Genomic DNA, 15618 nt, shown 5'->3' with positions numbered 1-15618 from the left:
TTTATGGTAAATCCATCTCCGCAAAAGGGTCCTGGTATCTACATGCTTCAATGTCCGACTCACACGACCATGCGATTGCGCGTGCCCAAGCTCGGAGACGACGAAGGATCGATCATGCGGATTTAGCGAAGGAGCGCGAGAAGGCTTTCTATCGGTAAGCATCTCCATGGGCATGCGCCACATTGAGAGCTACACTCACACCATGCACAGTTACTACCCCCGACCAGGCTCTCATCTTCCCCAGACCGATGGTCCTGGAAGCCGCCAAGCATCGCCGTCGCCTGCCCCCAAATCGCAAACACCTCCGAACACCCCGCCGCCTTCTCTAGACTATACCCCGCGAGCGTCGGACGATAAGGCCTTGACCGCATTTGCACAGTTGGGAGCTCTACGCCTGAATGCGCGGAGGTGTCTCATATCCTTCTTCGACAGGAACGACTGCTTCCTCCTCGCTGAAGCTACACGCACCTTGTCGCTACAAACCGGAGAGCCCGAGTTCGACGATGACCGATTATGTTTCGGCACCACCATCTTCCCCAAGGAGCAGAGTCTCTGCAACTACACCGTCAACCTGGCTCCGAAATACAGCACGCTCCCTATCGATGATCCGAGCGACTTGCCTTCCCTCGTTGTCAACGACCTTAGCAAAGACACACGCTTTTGCAACTTTCCCTTCGTCAAGGGCTTGCCCTACTCGCGCTTCTATGCAGGAGTGCCAATTCGCAGCCCAAGTGGCCACAGCATCGGTACCTACTGCGTGCTGGACGAGAATCCACGCGATGGGTTGTCGCCGCACCAGCTCGCTTTCTTGAAGAGTATGGCCGGGACGGTAATGCGACATTTGGAGAGGACCAGGGCAGCCGAAGATCACCGCAGGGCTAAGATTATGGTCAAGAGCTTGGGTTCATTTGCCGAGGGGAAGAGCGGGCTGGAGAATTGGGCCAATGACCCTTGGGATGTAGACCAACCGCAGGTGCCCGGCTTGCCAGATGTTATCATACCCCAACGGCAGCGTCCTGCTGCCACGTCCGATGCTGCGCAAGAACCTGTTGTGCTCAACGGACACGACCACACAGAGCCGGGTATGAGGAATCCGAATGATACCCCACCCCTAAGCAGTGTGCCACCGGCCATAGTAAATGGAGAGACGATTGATGGCATGCGCCCAGAGATAACTACTACCACGTCGTCCACCTCCACGAAAGGCTTCACCAAAAATGATCAGAAGGACAGGGTAGCTCCAGAATTGAGAGCTCACTTCACACGGGCAGCGAACATGATCGTGGATTCAACCGAGGCGGAAGGCGTGGCATTCTTTGATGCTAAAATCAGTACATTTGGAGGTCTGGTCGACGACGACTTCGATCCCGATCAGCTACCCGAACCGGACAAGCCTTGCGATATCTTAGGGGCGGCTCTTTGCAGGACCGACCGCGATACTAAGCCGCTACCCAACAACACCGGTGAATGCATCTCAGAGAGCGTTCTCAGACACCTCCTACGACTTTATCCACATGGTCAAATTTTCCATCTTGACGATGATGACACTACGACCCCCCTTATCAACTCGCCGTCAACTGGCATCGAGGACGTCGAGTCGGTCGATGGCTTTCCATTCAGTACACCACGCAAAGCCGAATCCACTCGAAGCTTGGACGACGAAACTTATCTCAGAAAAGTCTTCCCGACTGCTCGAAGTCTGATACTGTATCCCTTGTGGGATCCGCATCGCGAGCGCTGGTTTGCGACAGCTGTCATCTGGAGCTCTGAACCGAAGAGAATCTTTACAACTGAACAGGAGCTCAGCTATCTGGCGGCATTCAGCAACTTTGTCATGGCTGAAGTTGCTCGTCTGGATACAAAGCTTGCCGATGCTGCAAAGGCGGATTTTATTTCGTCCATCAGCCATGAGCTACGCTCTCCCCTGGTACGTATTCCACGAGATGAAGTTGGAAGCACACACACTAAGTGCATCTTTTAGCATGGCATACTCGGAATGACCGATTTGTTGAAAGATTCTTTTCTGGACAGCCAACAGGTATCCCATGTAGCAACCATCGAGACATGTGGGAAGACTTTACTGGAAACCATCAATCACGTAAGTTGTGATAAGCTGCATCAGATACTGCCACTAATTTCTTAGGTTCTTGACTTTGCCAAAATCAACAACTTGACACGTGGGGTTTCGAAACGCCAGAAGAAGCGTACACAGAGCGCGAAGCACATGATCAGTCCAGGTCAAGCTCATACCAATGATATCATGACACTGATCAACGACGTTGACATGAGCATACTGACAGAAGACGTGGTCGAGAGTGTTTTTGCCGGCTATACATACGCAAAGACATCTGCTCAAACATACGAGTTAACCACCTCTAAAGCGAACAAACCGCCAATATCTATCATTCTCGATATCAACCAGAGCGATAACTATGTCTTCCGCACACAGCCCGGTGCATGGCGCCGAGTTATCATGAACTTGTTCGGCAACAGTTTAAAGTATACACCTGGCGGATATATCAAGGTCAAGCTGGAGGTGAAGAGGAAGCCTGAAAATGAAGACGAGACGTGCGAATTCCGATTTTCGGTTACAGACTCTGGTATTGGAATGTCAGAGGATTACATCAACAACAGGCTATTCCACTCCTTTGCCCAGGAGAACCCGCTGAGCCAGGGTACTGGCCTGGGTCTGTCAATTGTCAAACAGATTGTCGAATCTCTGGGAGGTGAGGTAGAGGTGCGTAGTGAAAAAGAACGCGGCACCAAATTCACGGTCACCTGTCCTTTGAAGGAGTCACGGATGTCGCCTAACTTCTGTGCGACTGGCCCAGAAGGGGAGAAGGATTTGCAGCTACAGCAAATTATCAAACGCACCAAGGGATTGAAAGTGCGATTTGATGGCTTCAACGAGGAAGAGGAGTTCCATGTTAGGGACCTGAAGAACAAAACAGCCTCGAAGCTATCTTTGAAGGCGCTTACCAGCCTTTGCGATGAGTGGTTCGGCATCGAAAGATGCGAGGAAGGCGATAATGCGGCAGAGCCAAACTTGATAATCGCCACGGAGACTTGCGCCAAAGCATTGCGAACTACGTACAGCCAAAATCCTGGCAGAGTATCTCCGACCCCTGTTATTGTCGTTTGCCAGGGCGCTGCAGCTGCGCAATCAACAACTGCAATCACAGTGCCGGGCATAATCTTCGAATGCATTAGTCAACCTGTAGGACCACACAAGATGGCCAAGGCCCTCTCGTCATGTCTCGATCGCCACACAAAACGAGCAGAGACACAGACTCACAAGATCGACTCCGTTATCCACCGGATAACAGAGCTAAATCTAACAGAGAAGAAAGCAGCACCCCGTCGTATCGACCAACTGCACGTCGTAGAATCAACTCGACCTCAGCTCACCAGCATTAATAGTGCCCCAGAAATGCGCTCAATCAACAACCCCACTCCGCCCAAAGCCTCGAAATACCTAAAACCTTCCCGGGCGCTTCGCTGTCTTTGCGTAGACGACAACCCCATCAACCTCCGCCTCCTCCGTACCTTTGTCGACAAACTCGGCCACCACCACGTCCTCGCGGCCGACGGCCTCGAAGCCCTAGAAGCCTACAAAGCCGCCACCAACGACGAAACAGAAGAATCGCGCATCGACGTCGTATTGATGGACATCAACATGCCCATCATGGACGGCCTGGAAGCTACCCGCCAAATTCGCGCCCATGAAATACGGTCCGGATTACCTAAAGTCACAATTATTGCGTTGACTGGCGTAGCCGACACGGACATTCAACAAGAAGCTAATTCGAGCGGGATCAATCTGTTCTTGATTAAGCCAGTTAGGCTGGCTGATTTGGAAGTCATACTCAAGGGTGTTGTTACGGGGCAGGATAAAGCGAATCTAGAGCTTGAAGCTGAAAAGGAAAAGATCAGACTGGCTGAAGCGGAAGCTACACTCAAGGCCAAGAGTGTGTCTACAGATGAGAAGACGAGGAGTATCAATGTTGGTGTTGCTGTGGTGAAGGGCGAGGAAGACGATATCACAAAGGCCGCTGCGGTCAAAGTGTGCCAACACAAGAAGAGTGCGTCGATTGTATGAAAAGAAGGAAAGCCCACATGAGGAGGATAAGGGCCATGGGATCTGGCCTCCTTTTTCTGCTTGCGCATATGCTAAAAAAGAATTACGCCGTATAGGTCGTTCACGGGACGCTTCTTCGAATGACGGATATTCGCCTCGCAAGGCGTCTACGCGTATCTCATCGTTGATAACGAAACTGGGTATGGACAGGGAGTAGTAGTGAAGAAAGAAAAAAAAAAGAGAGGAAGAAACGAATGGAAAAGAAGAGAAAAGTTATGCATTTTGGCGTACATTCGACTGCAGTTTGGGCGGTTCCTTTTCTTTTTCTTGACGGATGGGACACAGAGAGAGAGAAGTTCAAGAAAATGCTTGGCGACACACACACAAAAGCAACGAAAGAGAGGCGGCATGTTTAGGCGATTATACCCTTCTCCATCTTGCATTTTCTTCTTCGTCCTTTTTGTTCTCTCATGGTCATAGGGCGGATGGATGAGCGTTTTTTTTTATTACGATGGCGTTCTTGTTGTTTACGAATTCGTTGACTGGACATGGTAGCATAGCGCGGCGTTTTCGTTTTTGTGTGAACACATGGATAGACATGGTGGACGGATGGATGGATGGATTGATGGATGTACAGGCGACACGAACAGCGTTCACAGTCAGCAACGATTGTGGTACGTTTGAATTGGAAAATCAAAGTAAAATCACTACTGCTTTTGCACACTGCTTAGTTTTTTTTGTGAATATTACCAGTCCAACTTCTCGTTTTTCGTTAATTTCTAATACAATCGTGTTGCTATGAAATGATGAGTTCAAGGAATGTGTGTATGTGTATGAGACTTGCATGTGGCTAATCCGATCATCGCTTCCTCCAACGTGGTACTAAGGCCTAGTCCAATTCAAATCCATGTTCAGTCTCTTATCCAAAAAGTGGCCCTCGCACATGCATGCAAAAGACTCAAGAAGCGTTGTGATCCGCAACAGCCTTACGAACAGCAGGGCCCATGGTAGCAAAGACCTCCAAAGCAATAATATGCATGACAACGACGAACATGCCAACCATGATAAAGAAGTTCTTAACAAACAACTTGATGAGGCGACGGCGTGCCTCCCAGTTGAAAGACCTCCAGGCATCCAAGAAGCTAACAACACCAGTTCCACCCATCATCTTGCTCACGACCTTGCCGCCAAAAGTACGGTCAAAAGGCACAATGGTGTCTTGGTCCTCGGGGAGGATAGAAGCTTCAACGCGGACTAGCGTAACCATAGCAGGGAGACAGAGGAAGAGCGTGCATGTAACTGCGAAGACGACGACGGCGAGGAAGCGGGCGATGAGACCGACCTTCTGGGCACAAGTAACATGGCTCTCTTGATCCACCTTGTGGAGACGGAGGAGCATGGCTACGCCCACAGTGAGGTATACGCTAACGTACGGCATAACGGCTTTGAGCGCGGCGGGAACGGCGAGAGTCTTCCAGTGGGATTTGGAGGGGATGCGCTGCAAGAAGGTGGCTGAGGTCGGCATACTAACAACCTTGTGTGTCCACGCAGCATGTACGTTAGCGAGGAGGGCACCGGTAATGGCAGCGCCGAGGACGGCTTGACCAGGCATGTTGGGCAGAGCGCCGCTGAAGAAGGTGGCGGTGGTGCCAGCGAGGACCGAGTACAGCGCGTGGATCTTGAAGCCGCGGAAGCGCGCGAAGCGACCGGCATTTGCGACGAGGTGGCGGAGGGTAGCCCTGATAGACGACGTGATGGGCTTTTGGTTTACGAGGGTGATGGTGGGACCGCTTTCGAGGAGCGTTTCCTTTTCGTCGGCACCTTCTTTGTCCGAGGGGGACAGTGTGGTGGAGGGCGTCTCGGAGACGGTTATAGCAGCTACGGGAGATTCGACCATGCAGAGAGTTACGACGACTTCGTTGAGCATGTAGGAGAACTGGTTGTGAGTTGTTAGTACAAGTCCGTAGGGATATAGGGAGACGAAGGAGTACGTACGAGGCTGATGGCTACCACAGAAACGAAGATGGTCGCATAGACGAGGACGGCACCCCAGATGGGTACTTCGTCTGCCCAGTCTGGTGTCCTTCCACCGTTCCCATTGATGGCGCGCTTGACAAACGTCGCCGTGCGCGGGTGCGACACGGCGCGACGAGCGAGCTCAACGAGGACCGTCATGTTGCTTGCCTCGCCAGTATTACTGATTGATAGATAGTATGTGGAAAAGGTCGCAGTCGCTCAAACGGTAGAAAAGGGTAAAAGAAGGGAAGAGAAGAGAGGCTGACGACAGGTAAAAGGGTTGAGTGACAGGTTGGCGTTGTCACAGCGGCACGGCGTTGAATACGGATGAGCGTCCAAGGAGGCGAAGTCGAGCCAAGAGGGCCGCCCCCATTGACGCAACAAGACGGTTGCCTGTTGCGCACTGACCACGTGCCGACTTAGCCGCTGATCTATAATAGGCCTGGTCTCACGTCTACAACACAGCATCGAATGTGCTCGAGGTGATTTACGTGGATCGCGTTCCCATGTATGCGCAAACTTCTTGGGAAAGTCCTGGGGCGTTTTGTTCCACACTGCAATGCTGGCCTCTGCCAAAGGTCATGTTTTGGTGTCATAGAGGAAATATATCTGAAACTTGTTCAGCGTCGCTCAGTGATGGGTGAGCCTGTGTCCAATACTCTCAGGCACCCTGTTTGACCATTGGAGCCAGTCTTGGACGCCTGATCTCTTCAGCATCCACGCATGACGAGCACTTGTTCACGCCCATCATATCACGCCTTCAAGCAAACAACCATAACAAGACAATATTTCATTACACCTCCCGCCATTCATATGACGAGACAGACAACTCCCATATTACCATGATTATCGTACCGGAACCTCACCCATGTCAGACAGGATTACTTCAGAAAAGGTGAATGTAGAGGAGAATACAGGAAGGCGCTAGACTAGAGACCAAGAAAAGGCTTTTTAAAGGAAGTGATACACAACGCTGGCTTGTTTCCAATTTCAGGCTTCGTGGACTTTGCACAGAAACCGAGCGTAAGTCATCATACGTGAGGCATCGTGAAGATGTGTGCGTGTCAGAGATGGATAGTAACGTATTCGAGGTTGCCATGAGCTGGTGTGAGAACATCAGCTTATAGGGCAGGATGGGCTGCTGCGATCTTGGTGCCCTCGGTCTCGGACTCGTCCGAGGAAGACTCAGCCTCAGCAACGGGTGCGTGAGTGGGAGCAGAGGGGAAAGCCTCCTTCTTGACTTCAGGAGATGTGGAACGCCCGCGGTACTGGTTGACGGTCTCCTGGGCCTTGGCCGTGGCCTGCTGGGTGTAGCCTTGCACAGTCTTCATGGCGTTTCCGGCATGCTGGTTAGCAAGGCCCTTGACCTGCTGAGCCTGCTGGTTGGCAATGTTGTAGCCCTTCTCTAGCTGAGCATCGATGACCTCCTTGTTCTGGATGTATACGAGGGGACCGAGGAAGGTGATGAATGTCGAGATCAAGGCCAAGCCCCAGAGCGGGACGAACTTGATGAGGAAGTAGGAGATGAGGGAAGCGAAGAAAGCCTAAGTGAGTGACAGTCAGTTTATGGAATCAAGACCAACATGAGGGAACTGCTTACAGCAACAGTGACGTAGACGTTCTCAGCGAACATGATACGCTGAGACTCGATAACGAAGAAGTTGATGAGCTGCTCGACGTCGTCGGTCATGCGTTCAAGCGAAGCCTTGGGAATCGTGTAGTACTGGCGTGGCCTGAACTGCGAAGTAAGACCACGTCCGATAGCCACCTGTCCAACCACCTCGGCCGCCGCCGTAGCACCGAGCACCATGTAGGAAGTCTTGAAGATGTAGCGGATCAGGTTCAGGTATCGTGCCGCGAAGATGAAGACAACGGTTGCACCGAAGGCGATACCGGTAGCGCGGGGGTTCTTCCAGCTCAACAAGCGGTAGAACATGCTGTGGTAGTCTGATGCCTGTTAGCTCCTTGGTCCATATGGGCAACTCAGTATAGCCTACGAGTAAGGTTCTGGCCAGTTGCCGCCTTGTGCTCGGGAATCGTCTTGGAGTTGGCTAAGTCAGCAAACTCGTCGCGCGTCTTCGCGCCCTCTGCCTTGACATTCTGCGCAACGGGCCCTGTGGAGTTTAGCAATGGTCGTGTGCACATGACTCAGATATCTGCACGCTGTTAGCTGTCGTCCAGAGCATGTAGGCATCAACATGTGCACATACCTTACCGTTCATAACGGTCTGCTTGGCGTTCTGCACGCTGGGGTGGTTGTTTGCGGCGTTCATGGCGTGTGAAGCTGCTTTGTGGGTGTGAGTTCAGGAAATCAGGTGTTGTGCGGGCGGCAGATAAGACTGCGATATATGGCGTTAGCTTGCGTCTCGGTAAGGGTCGAAGGCGTCTTGTCCCACTCACCTTACTCTCCAGAATTCCGTTCTTTGCCTTGATTGCGCTGTTTTGCAGGTCCTGGTTGGCGCTGCCGTTGGTCTGCGAGGGGGAGCCGTCCATTTGGTTTATGAGGTCCGGAGTGCCGTTGGGCGTCTGGAGGTCGAAATCGGTTTGCGTGTTATTAAGCTCAACTCGTGGAGCCTCGGACATGTCTTCCGACTTTATGGTGCGAGGGGTAGGATCACGGGTGGATTGAGGGGAACAAGTATGCGAGTATAGTGACAAATTGCTGGGGTATGCGGGAGTGCGAGAGGTAGAAGGTGCTGGTATGGTTTTGTTCGGGCATGTCGTGTGCGCACTTTGTTGGGCATATTCACCAAAACGTCATGGCTCCACCCTGGTCTGGCCATGATTTGTTTTCCACTGCCACTCACAACGCACTCCTGCACATACAGGTTTCACGGCAAACGATGTCATTAGGATACCTGTGCATCATTCCCGCAAATGCCTGAAACTGCTTTGTTGCGTCTTGACTCGTTCTTTCCGCGGGATGCAAATGATTGTTCAGTTGGCAGGCCCAAGCTCGGCCGGTTTGACATGTGAAAGACGGCCAGGTGGTCTTGATTCCCCTCCATGACGCAACGCTGGTCCAATATCACACACAGTCTCACACAGTCTCACGATGCAAACTCCCCCAATGTACGCGTATGAGATACTTGTCTTTGCCTTGTGCATGGTGTTGACCTCCTGATCTACTCTTGCCCATGTCGGGTCCCGGACAGATTCCCCTGCGTCGATCTCCCTTTCATCCAATATCAGATTGTCTCTAGCATGGACCGAGATGTGGTTTGCTCCTGTAGCATCTGGGCATACCGGACATTGGCATTGCAGCCTGCGGGTGACGTTGTCGACAATTTTATCATCCAGTATGCACTTGAGCGTCATAAGGGAAAATGTATCCCCACTTACCCACACTGGTAGTGGACAAGCTCGTATCGCGCTGAACGATGATGTAGGCGCTACGCCTTGCCTCTCTGTCGTCTCGCTCCTCTAGGTTTGGCAACGAGTCGATACGTTAGCGTGGCTTTTAGCTATTGAACATTGCAAATCCCCCTTGTGGTTCGTATTATTTTGTTGACTCCGTGGACCGCGCCGAAATGGTTCGATTGATCGTGCGTCGGAACATCTGGAACTAGTAGGACCAATCACGCAAGCCTAAGCCTTGCGCACATGTCCACGATGGAAGCTATGGATAAGGTCTTTCGCAATCTGCACGTGAATGATTCGGCCATGTATGACCCTAAGCAACTCATAGTAGTTGACTACTGGCACAAGCCTTCGAATGTAGGGGTGCTTTGTGTCTTCGTGAGTAGCGCATGAATGATCCGGCAGACAGCGCTTTTGGTGGGTAAACCCATCGTTTGTAGTACGATGAAGCTCGTAGCCATGAAATCTGCGTTTTGGACATTCCAATCCTATACATGGATAATTAAACATGTTTACTGTGTACAGACCCCAATACGTTGTGCCACAGGGCGAAGCAAAATCCTCGGGTGTGTGTTAAATGGACGAAGGAATGTGGAGGGGAAATTATTGATGGTGGTCACTCCGCTGTCCCTCCGCGGCAGCGACGATGACTGATATGGCCGTCCACGAAGCTGCAACGTCACCCCTCAGCAAGGGCTATCTGCTCGACATATTATTCTGGTGTTTGCGCGTTCTAATGTTATATCTCCTGTCTATGTAGTGGTGCATAATGTCCATTGTTGTCATCGGAAGGAATCCCTTCGCAGGCAGGTGCGAAGAGGAAGGCGGGGGTGCAGGGTCTCACGAGGCAGGCACATGCGCACAGGGCACACTACCACGCGACAGTTCAAAGGTGGGGGTCGTCCCTCTTCGGTTGCTGCTCTGCGAAATGGCGCATCTCATACAGCATAGTCGGGTGAGACTCACGAGAATTGTGCGATGATGCGCACACTTGTGCATCAACTGATTAGGTTGAACGCCATATCGACGGCCTCAACCCCGGGATTCGGGTCTCTTTCAACTCCTAGTCCAGCAGCTATCAGTGTGTCATGGACAGTTGATGAATATCTCCGTTGGCGTGCCGAAGCTGATTTCTCTTGGCCTTGGGTGTGAGTTGCCAATGCTTCAAGGAGCCTCCGAGCGGTCAGCGCCGCTGCGGAGAGGTCTGAGGGGTGTTTGACCTCCCGCCTCCTCGCCAACAGGCCCCAATCGCCGTTGTCTGGAGATAGAGAAAGGCCACAAGCGCCATAGCGGAAGCGTAGCACCATTGGAATTATGCACGTTGCCACAGGGATGACTCCGACGGCCACCAACAGGTCCTCCCGTCAAGATGCTCACCGTTGGACTCGAGCGGCGATTGCCAGAGTCATGCTCCTCACCCGAGGTCATTTCCAGTGCATGTCACAGCCTCGTCAGGTAACGCCTATCAGCGAGGACCAGGAGCAGGATCCAAGGACGCTGGGGTTGGCAGGACATGGCAGCAGGCTGTCCGCACGCCATGGGCGATCGAGGCGGGCTCCAGCGAATATGTGGCGTACCTCCGAAATCCTGGCCAAGGTCTGCCGTTGCGATAAGACCCACCCACACGCGCTGCGGCTTGCGTTTATCACACCTCTCCCAGCCGGTGACTTGTCTCTCTCTCTTCATCTTCATTCACCGCACCCCTCGCACCGTCGACAAAATCGCGTCGAGGCTACAAGCTTAGCTTGCGAGCATACCCACTCTGCCAGCCCAGGTCCTCGGTACGCCAGCAACATCAGCCAAAAAGAGCGACATGGTCAAAGCGCTCATCCATCGCCATCCCCAACTCGTCACCGCTATCGCTGCCACTCAAAATCGGCACTGAGCACGCGACATCCAAACAGCTCCCCCTCTGCGGAGGCGAGAGTCTGTGAGGACTGCTCAACAGCAGCATGATAATACCACGCGATTTATACAATGGCTCTCCCCCTCTGCGCCGAAATCGCCTCGCCAACAACCCGACACTGCTGTACTCTTGGTGGTGCACCGTATTTTCCGCTGTCATTATCGGAATTCGACTGTCTGGCCGCTACATTCGCAATGAACGACTCTTCCGCGAAGACAAAATCATGGCACTCAGCGTCATTCCACTTTTTGCGCGTATGGGTTTCGCTCACGTGGTCCTCATCTGGGGCACCAACAATGTCAACGTCACAAACTTGACGGACCCTGTCATCATCCGTCATCGCGAGATTGGCGCTCAGATGGTTCTCGCAGCGAGGATTTTCTATGCATTGTTGTATGTGCAGTCAGCGACTTGGTTTAGAGTGTGACTAACCCACACCAGCATCTGGATGGCCAAGTTCACCGTTTCAGAGTTCCTGAAGCGCTTGACGGAACGTTTCTGGAAGAGGGGATATGATTGGGGGTTGCGTGGCATACGCATCTTCCTCGTCGTTACTTTTCTGGCGGTTCTCATCGCCACACTGGCAGAGTGCCATCCTACTACCCATTACTGGCAAGTCGTCCCGGATCCAGGACCGCAATGCCGACAGGGCTACGCACAGCTACTTACCATGGGCATTTGCGACATTGTCACCGACGTTTTCCTCATCGCCTTTCCGATCCCGATCATTGTGCGTTCAAGCATGCCATTAAAGCGGAAGATCTCACTCATTACCCTGTTTTCCCTGTCGATCGTTCTGATTGTTGTCACTGGAGCCCGAATGCCTCTGGTCATTCAAAGACAAGGTCTACAGCAGTTCCGCACTGTATTCGCTTCTTCAGAAATTCTGGCTGCAACCATCGTTTCCAATGCCATCGTTCTAGGCTCCTTCCTTCGCGATCGAGGTGTCAAGAAACCCAAGTTCAAAGCACCATCCACCACAGACAGTATGGAACGCAGAGGATCAACACGCCGCTTCACAGATCAGACCTGTAGTAGTGATGAAGATCTTGCCCGGTCGCTGGGATACCGTACAAAGCCTGAGTTGCTCGAGAAGTCGACGAGCCTACCGAGACCGGCTCCTGTCGCGGATCTTGACCTCCTGTCGTCTTCCAGACAACCTGGTCCTTTTATAAACAACAACTGGAAATTCCCCGATGAAGAGGCTGGCATGCTCCAGAGCAGCGATCAGTCAAATACGACAGTCGAAGACATACGGGACCCGATGCCCAGTCCTCGTGCGAGACGCGTATCGTGGTTCGACGTGGGTGGGTTGTTGGAGAACCCAACTGTAGCTCCCTCACCCACTGACTCGGTCATCGCGCACGACTTCGCAGCCCAGCCGCGGCGAGGTTCCAGAGCCTCGAACACAATCACACCAAGTGCGCGCCCATTTCTGCCTCAAGCACGACGCAACTCTCGACTTTCACAACAGTCGGAGGACTATGAGATGTCATCAGTTCGGTCCACCCATCAATTGCAAGACCTCGGCGGCTTGCTCTCAGAAGACCGCGAGCAAGAAGAAGCCCAGTCTACCCCATCTCCACACTCGAGCTCTTCAGCCGGTCCTCCATGTCGATACGCGCCTATACAACGTACATCGACGCGCTCAACGCAAACAAGCTACGATGTACCATCCCTACAAGATCCTGGAGGCTTACTCTCTTCCGCGCCCCCTCCTCCGTCTACTCGACGCAACCCTCCCCAACAGGGCCGCAAAGTGCCGTCCTTACAGGATGCTGGCGGTCTTCTTGGTTGACGACACCCATTCCTCCTTTACATTTCCCCTGCGTGATACCCCGGCCTTTGCGGCCTCTTTTGCATTCGCATAGCCTGCCGACTGCTTTCCAATATGCTTTCTTTTTTTTGTCAGTACCCGCGCGATATCCCCTCCATGGATCGGCGATGATGGATTTACGATTAATGGGCTACGACATTTCCGGATGCAATACCCTATGGAGCCATCAGAGATCTTAGATGGATATCGGAGATTAGATTACGATCTAGAGTCGGGCAGCAAGACATGTGTGTATAATAACAATATATCCCAACGCTTGACGTCAGTCAAGGCGGTAAATTGCCGACATATGAATAAAGTGTTAATATGCATTCTCGGCTTTTTTGAACCCATACTCCGGGTATGTGGTACATGCTGTAGGAATGTAATACCCTTTCTACGCTAAAAAAGTAAACTCTAAAAAAAACGTCGATTACCGAGTACATGGTTCAGCATCTAACGCTTGGAGCCCCTGTGGAACAGATAGCGTTCGGATATTATTCAACAATGTCTTGGCTGTTCAACGGCGCGGCAAGGAAGCTGCAGGGCGTGACGGTCATAGCTCGCACTATTAGCAACAGCAGCTGCCATCATCTCCCTAGCTTGGCACCTCTCAACGTCTTCAACACATACCATCGCAACGTGCAAGTGGTGCCATTAGATATGAGCAATGATGCGCCTACGCTCCGAGAAATCATCCAACTAACTCGTCAAGAACTCACAAATAGGCACGAATTCGATGCGATTCGCGAATGTGGACGCGCTGCGCTGGCGCTCCTAACTGAGGATATCGAGCTGGGCTTGAAGCTTGCGTATCAGAAACTACACGATGTGCCGTATAAGGAGGTGAAGACGTGTTGGCGCAGGTTATACACGGATGCGAGTCTGTGGAAGGTGTTGAAGCTGGTAGGCGACCAGCACGGCCAACCTTCGACGACTGGAAGCGAAGAACAACGAGATACCAGGGAGAAGAATGCCTCGATTGACGACGTAGTGCGAACACTGGACATGACGCTTATACTGACCGGCGCACCTGAGAGAGAAGAGCTTGTAGAGCTATGGTTTGCAGCGCTGAGAGCTGCCCTAACACCTCCAGAACCACACCTCGACATCGAAACTTCCGAACGGTCGAACAAGAGAAGAAAGTTATCGTCTTCACTCCAATCCTCGCACATACGGACAAGCTTCCCAACGGTGCTTCCTGATCCCTCGCCCACCCTTCGACACGCGATACCTCGAGCGAACGAACTCAGTCTAGAGGCTTTCCAGAAGAGACTCAGTGATATGACTATGCACACGCCCGTCATCATCGAAGGTGCGATACAACATTGGCCTGCGCTTGAGGAACGGCCATGGAGTGATCCAGGGTATCTGCTGGAGCAGACGCTGGGCGGTAGGCGACTTATACCAGTGGAAGTAGGGAAGAGCTATACGGATGAAGGCTGGGGTCAGCGCATCACCACCTTCCGCGACTTCATGGAGACATATATGCTCAAAGGACAGGCAGACATTGTCCCAACTGCATCACACACGGACGGGACGGATGGCACGTCCCAACCATACTCCGATAAGAACACACCAATACCAACCGGCTACCTAGCCCAGCACGACCTCTTTGCTCAAATCCCCTCTCTGCGCGCCGACATTAGCATACCTGATTACTGCTACTGCGAGCCCGCTCCATCCCCCCACCTCGCACATGTCAAACCTGTTGCCAAGCTCGAAGAACCTTTACTCAATGCTTGGTTCGGGCCTGCTGGTACTGTGTCACCCCTCCACACCGATCCGTACCATAATATCCTCGCTCAGGTTGTAGGATACAAGTACGTGCGGCTTTACGCACCGGGAGAGACCGAGCGGTTATATCCGAGGAGTGTGGATGAGAGTGGTGTGGATATGAGTAATACTAGTCGAGTCGATTTGGATGAAGCGATGGCGGTGTGGCCCGGGATATCTTGTTGGGAGGGTGAGAGAGTCTGTGGAGATGATGAAAAGGAAGTACTGTATGAACGAAGAAGAGCATTTGAAGAAGAATTTCCTAGTTTCAAGGATGCGCGGTATGTGGAGGGTATACTAGCACCGGGTGAGTGTCTTTACCTTCCTGTGGGCTGGTGGCATTATATACGTAGTTTGACGCCTAGTTTTAGCGTAAGCTTTTGGTTTAATTGAGTCTCTTTCCATCATTGTATTATTGCCATTTTTAACCATGTTCACTAGACAAATCTCAAACAATCATTTTCCTTTTGACCACCACAGTATGCACGGCATCTTATCTCCATTCCCCTCCCCCTTCATCCACACTTACCCAAAGGCCGGAGAAACAGCATACCCCACGACTAACTCTTCCCCTTGCTTAAAACAACTCCAGAGATTCCCCACGCCTTCATCCAGACCCGGGCTAAATACATTGCCCACATAGCAAAACACACTCTCATGCTCCTT

General features: G+C 52.1%; 6 protein-coding genes across 6 annotated transcripts; 3 read left to right on the top strand and 3 right to left on the bottom strand.

Annotated features, from left to right (window-relative positions):
* Positions 1 to 50: 50 nt before the first annotated feature.
* Positions 51 to 4099, top strand: ALTATR162_LOCUS581 (uncharacterized protein; the record flags this gene model as incomplete). The annotated part of the gene is made up of 4 exons (XM_043308175.1): positions 51 to 154; positions 211 to 1927; positions 1982 to 2098; positions 2144 to 4099. The coding sequence occupies 4 exons, from the start codon at positions 51 to 53 to the stop codon at positions 4097 to 4099; spliced, it is 3894 nt and encodes a 1297-aa protein (XP_043164110.1).
* A 937-nt stretch (positions 4100 to 5036) lies between these two features.
* ALTATR162_LOCUS580 (uncharacterized protein) lies at positions 5037 to 6253 on the bottom strand (the record flags this gene model as incomplete). The annotated part of the gene is made up of 2 exons (XM_043308174.1): positions 5037 to 6014; positions 6074 to 6253. 2 exons carry the CDS (start codon positions 6251 to 6253, stop codon positions 5037 to 5039), a joined length of 1158 nt encoding a protein of 385 aa, XP_043164109.1.
* Positions 6254 to 7215: 962 nt separating this feature from the next.
* On the bottom strand, positions 7216 to 8367 carry ALTATR162_LOCUS579 (uncharacterized protein; the record flags this gene model as incomplete). Its single annotated transcript, XM_043308173.1, has 5 exons — positions 7216 to 7638; positions 7695 to 8041; positions 8092 to 8208; positions 8238 to 8250; positions 8305 to 8367. 5 exons carry the CDS (start codon positions 8365 to 8367, stop codon positions 7216 to 7218), a joined length of 963 nt encoding a protein of 320 aa, XP_043164108.1.
* Positions 8368 to 8397: 30 nt separating this feature from the next.
* ALTATR162_LOCUS578 (uncharacterized protein) lies at positions 8398 to 8677 on the bottom strand (the record flags this gene model as incomplete). The annotated part of the gene is made up of 2 exons (XM_043308172.1): positions 8398 to 8433; positions 8495 to 8677. The coding sequence occupies 2 exons, from the start codon at positions 8675 to 8677 to the stop codon at positions 8398 to 8400; spliced, it is 219 nt and encodes a 72-aa protein (XP_043164107.1).
* Positions 8678 to 11583: 2906 nt separating this feature from the next.
* On the top strand, positions 11584 to 13158 carry ALTATR162_LOCUS577 (uncharacterized protein; the record flags this gene model as incomplete). Its single annotated transcript, XM_043308171.1, has 2 exons — positions 11584 to 11753; positions 11802 to 13158. 2 exons carry the CDS (start codon positions 11584 to 11586, stop codon positions 13156 to 13158), a joined length of 1527 nt encoding a protein of 508 aa, XP_043164106.1.
* Positions 13159 to 13683: 525 nt separating this feature from the next.
* On the top strand, positions 13684 to 15345 carry ALTATR162_LOCUS576 (uncharacterized protein; the record flags this gene model as incomplete). The annotated part of the gene is made up of 1 exon (XM_043308170.1): positions 13684 to 15345. The coding sequence occupies one exon, from the start codon at positions 13684 to 13686 to the stop codon at positions 15343 to 15345; it is 1662 nt and encodes a 553-aa protein (XP_043164105.1).
* Between the last annotated feature and the right edge of the window lie 273 nt (positions 15346 to 15618).

This window comes from Alternaria atra (genome assembly GCF_907166805.1).
Source record: "Alternaria atra isolate CS162 genome assembly, contig: 21, whole genome shotgun sequence".
Taxonomy (NCBI): Eukaryota; Fungi; Ascomycota; class Dothideomycetes; order Pleosporales; family Pleosporaceae; genus Alternaria; species Alternaria atra.
Note: the sequence above shows the minus strand (reverse complement) of the source record. Positions and strands in the feature narration are given on the sequence as shown.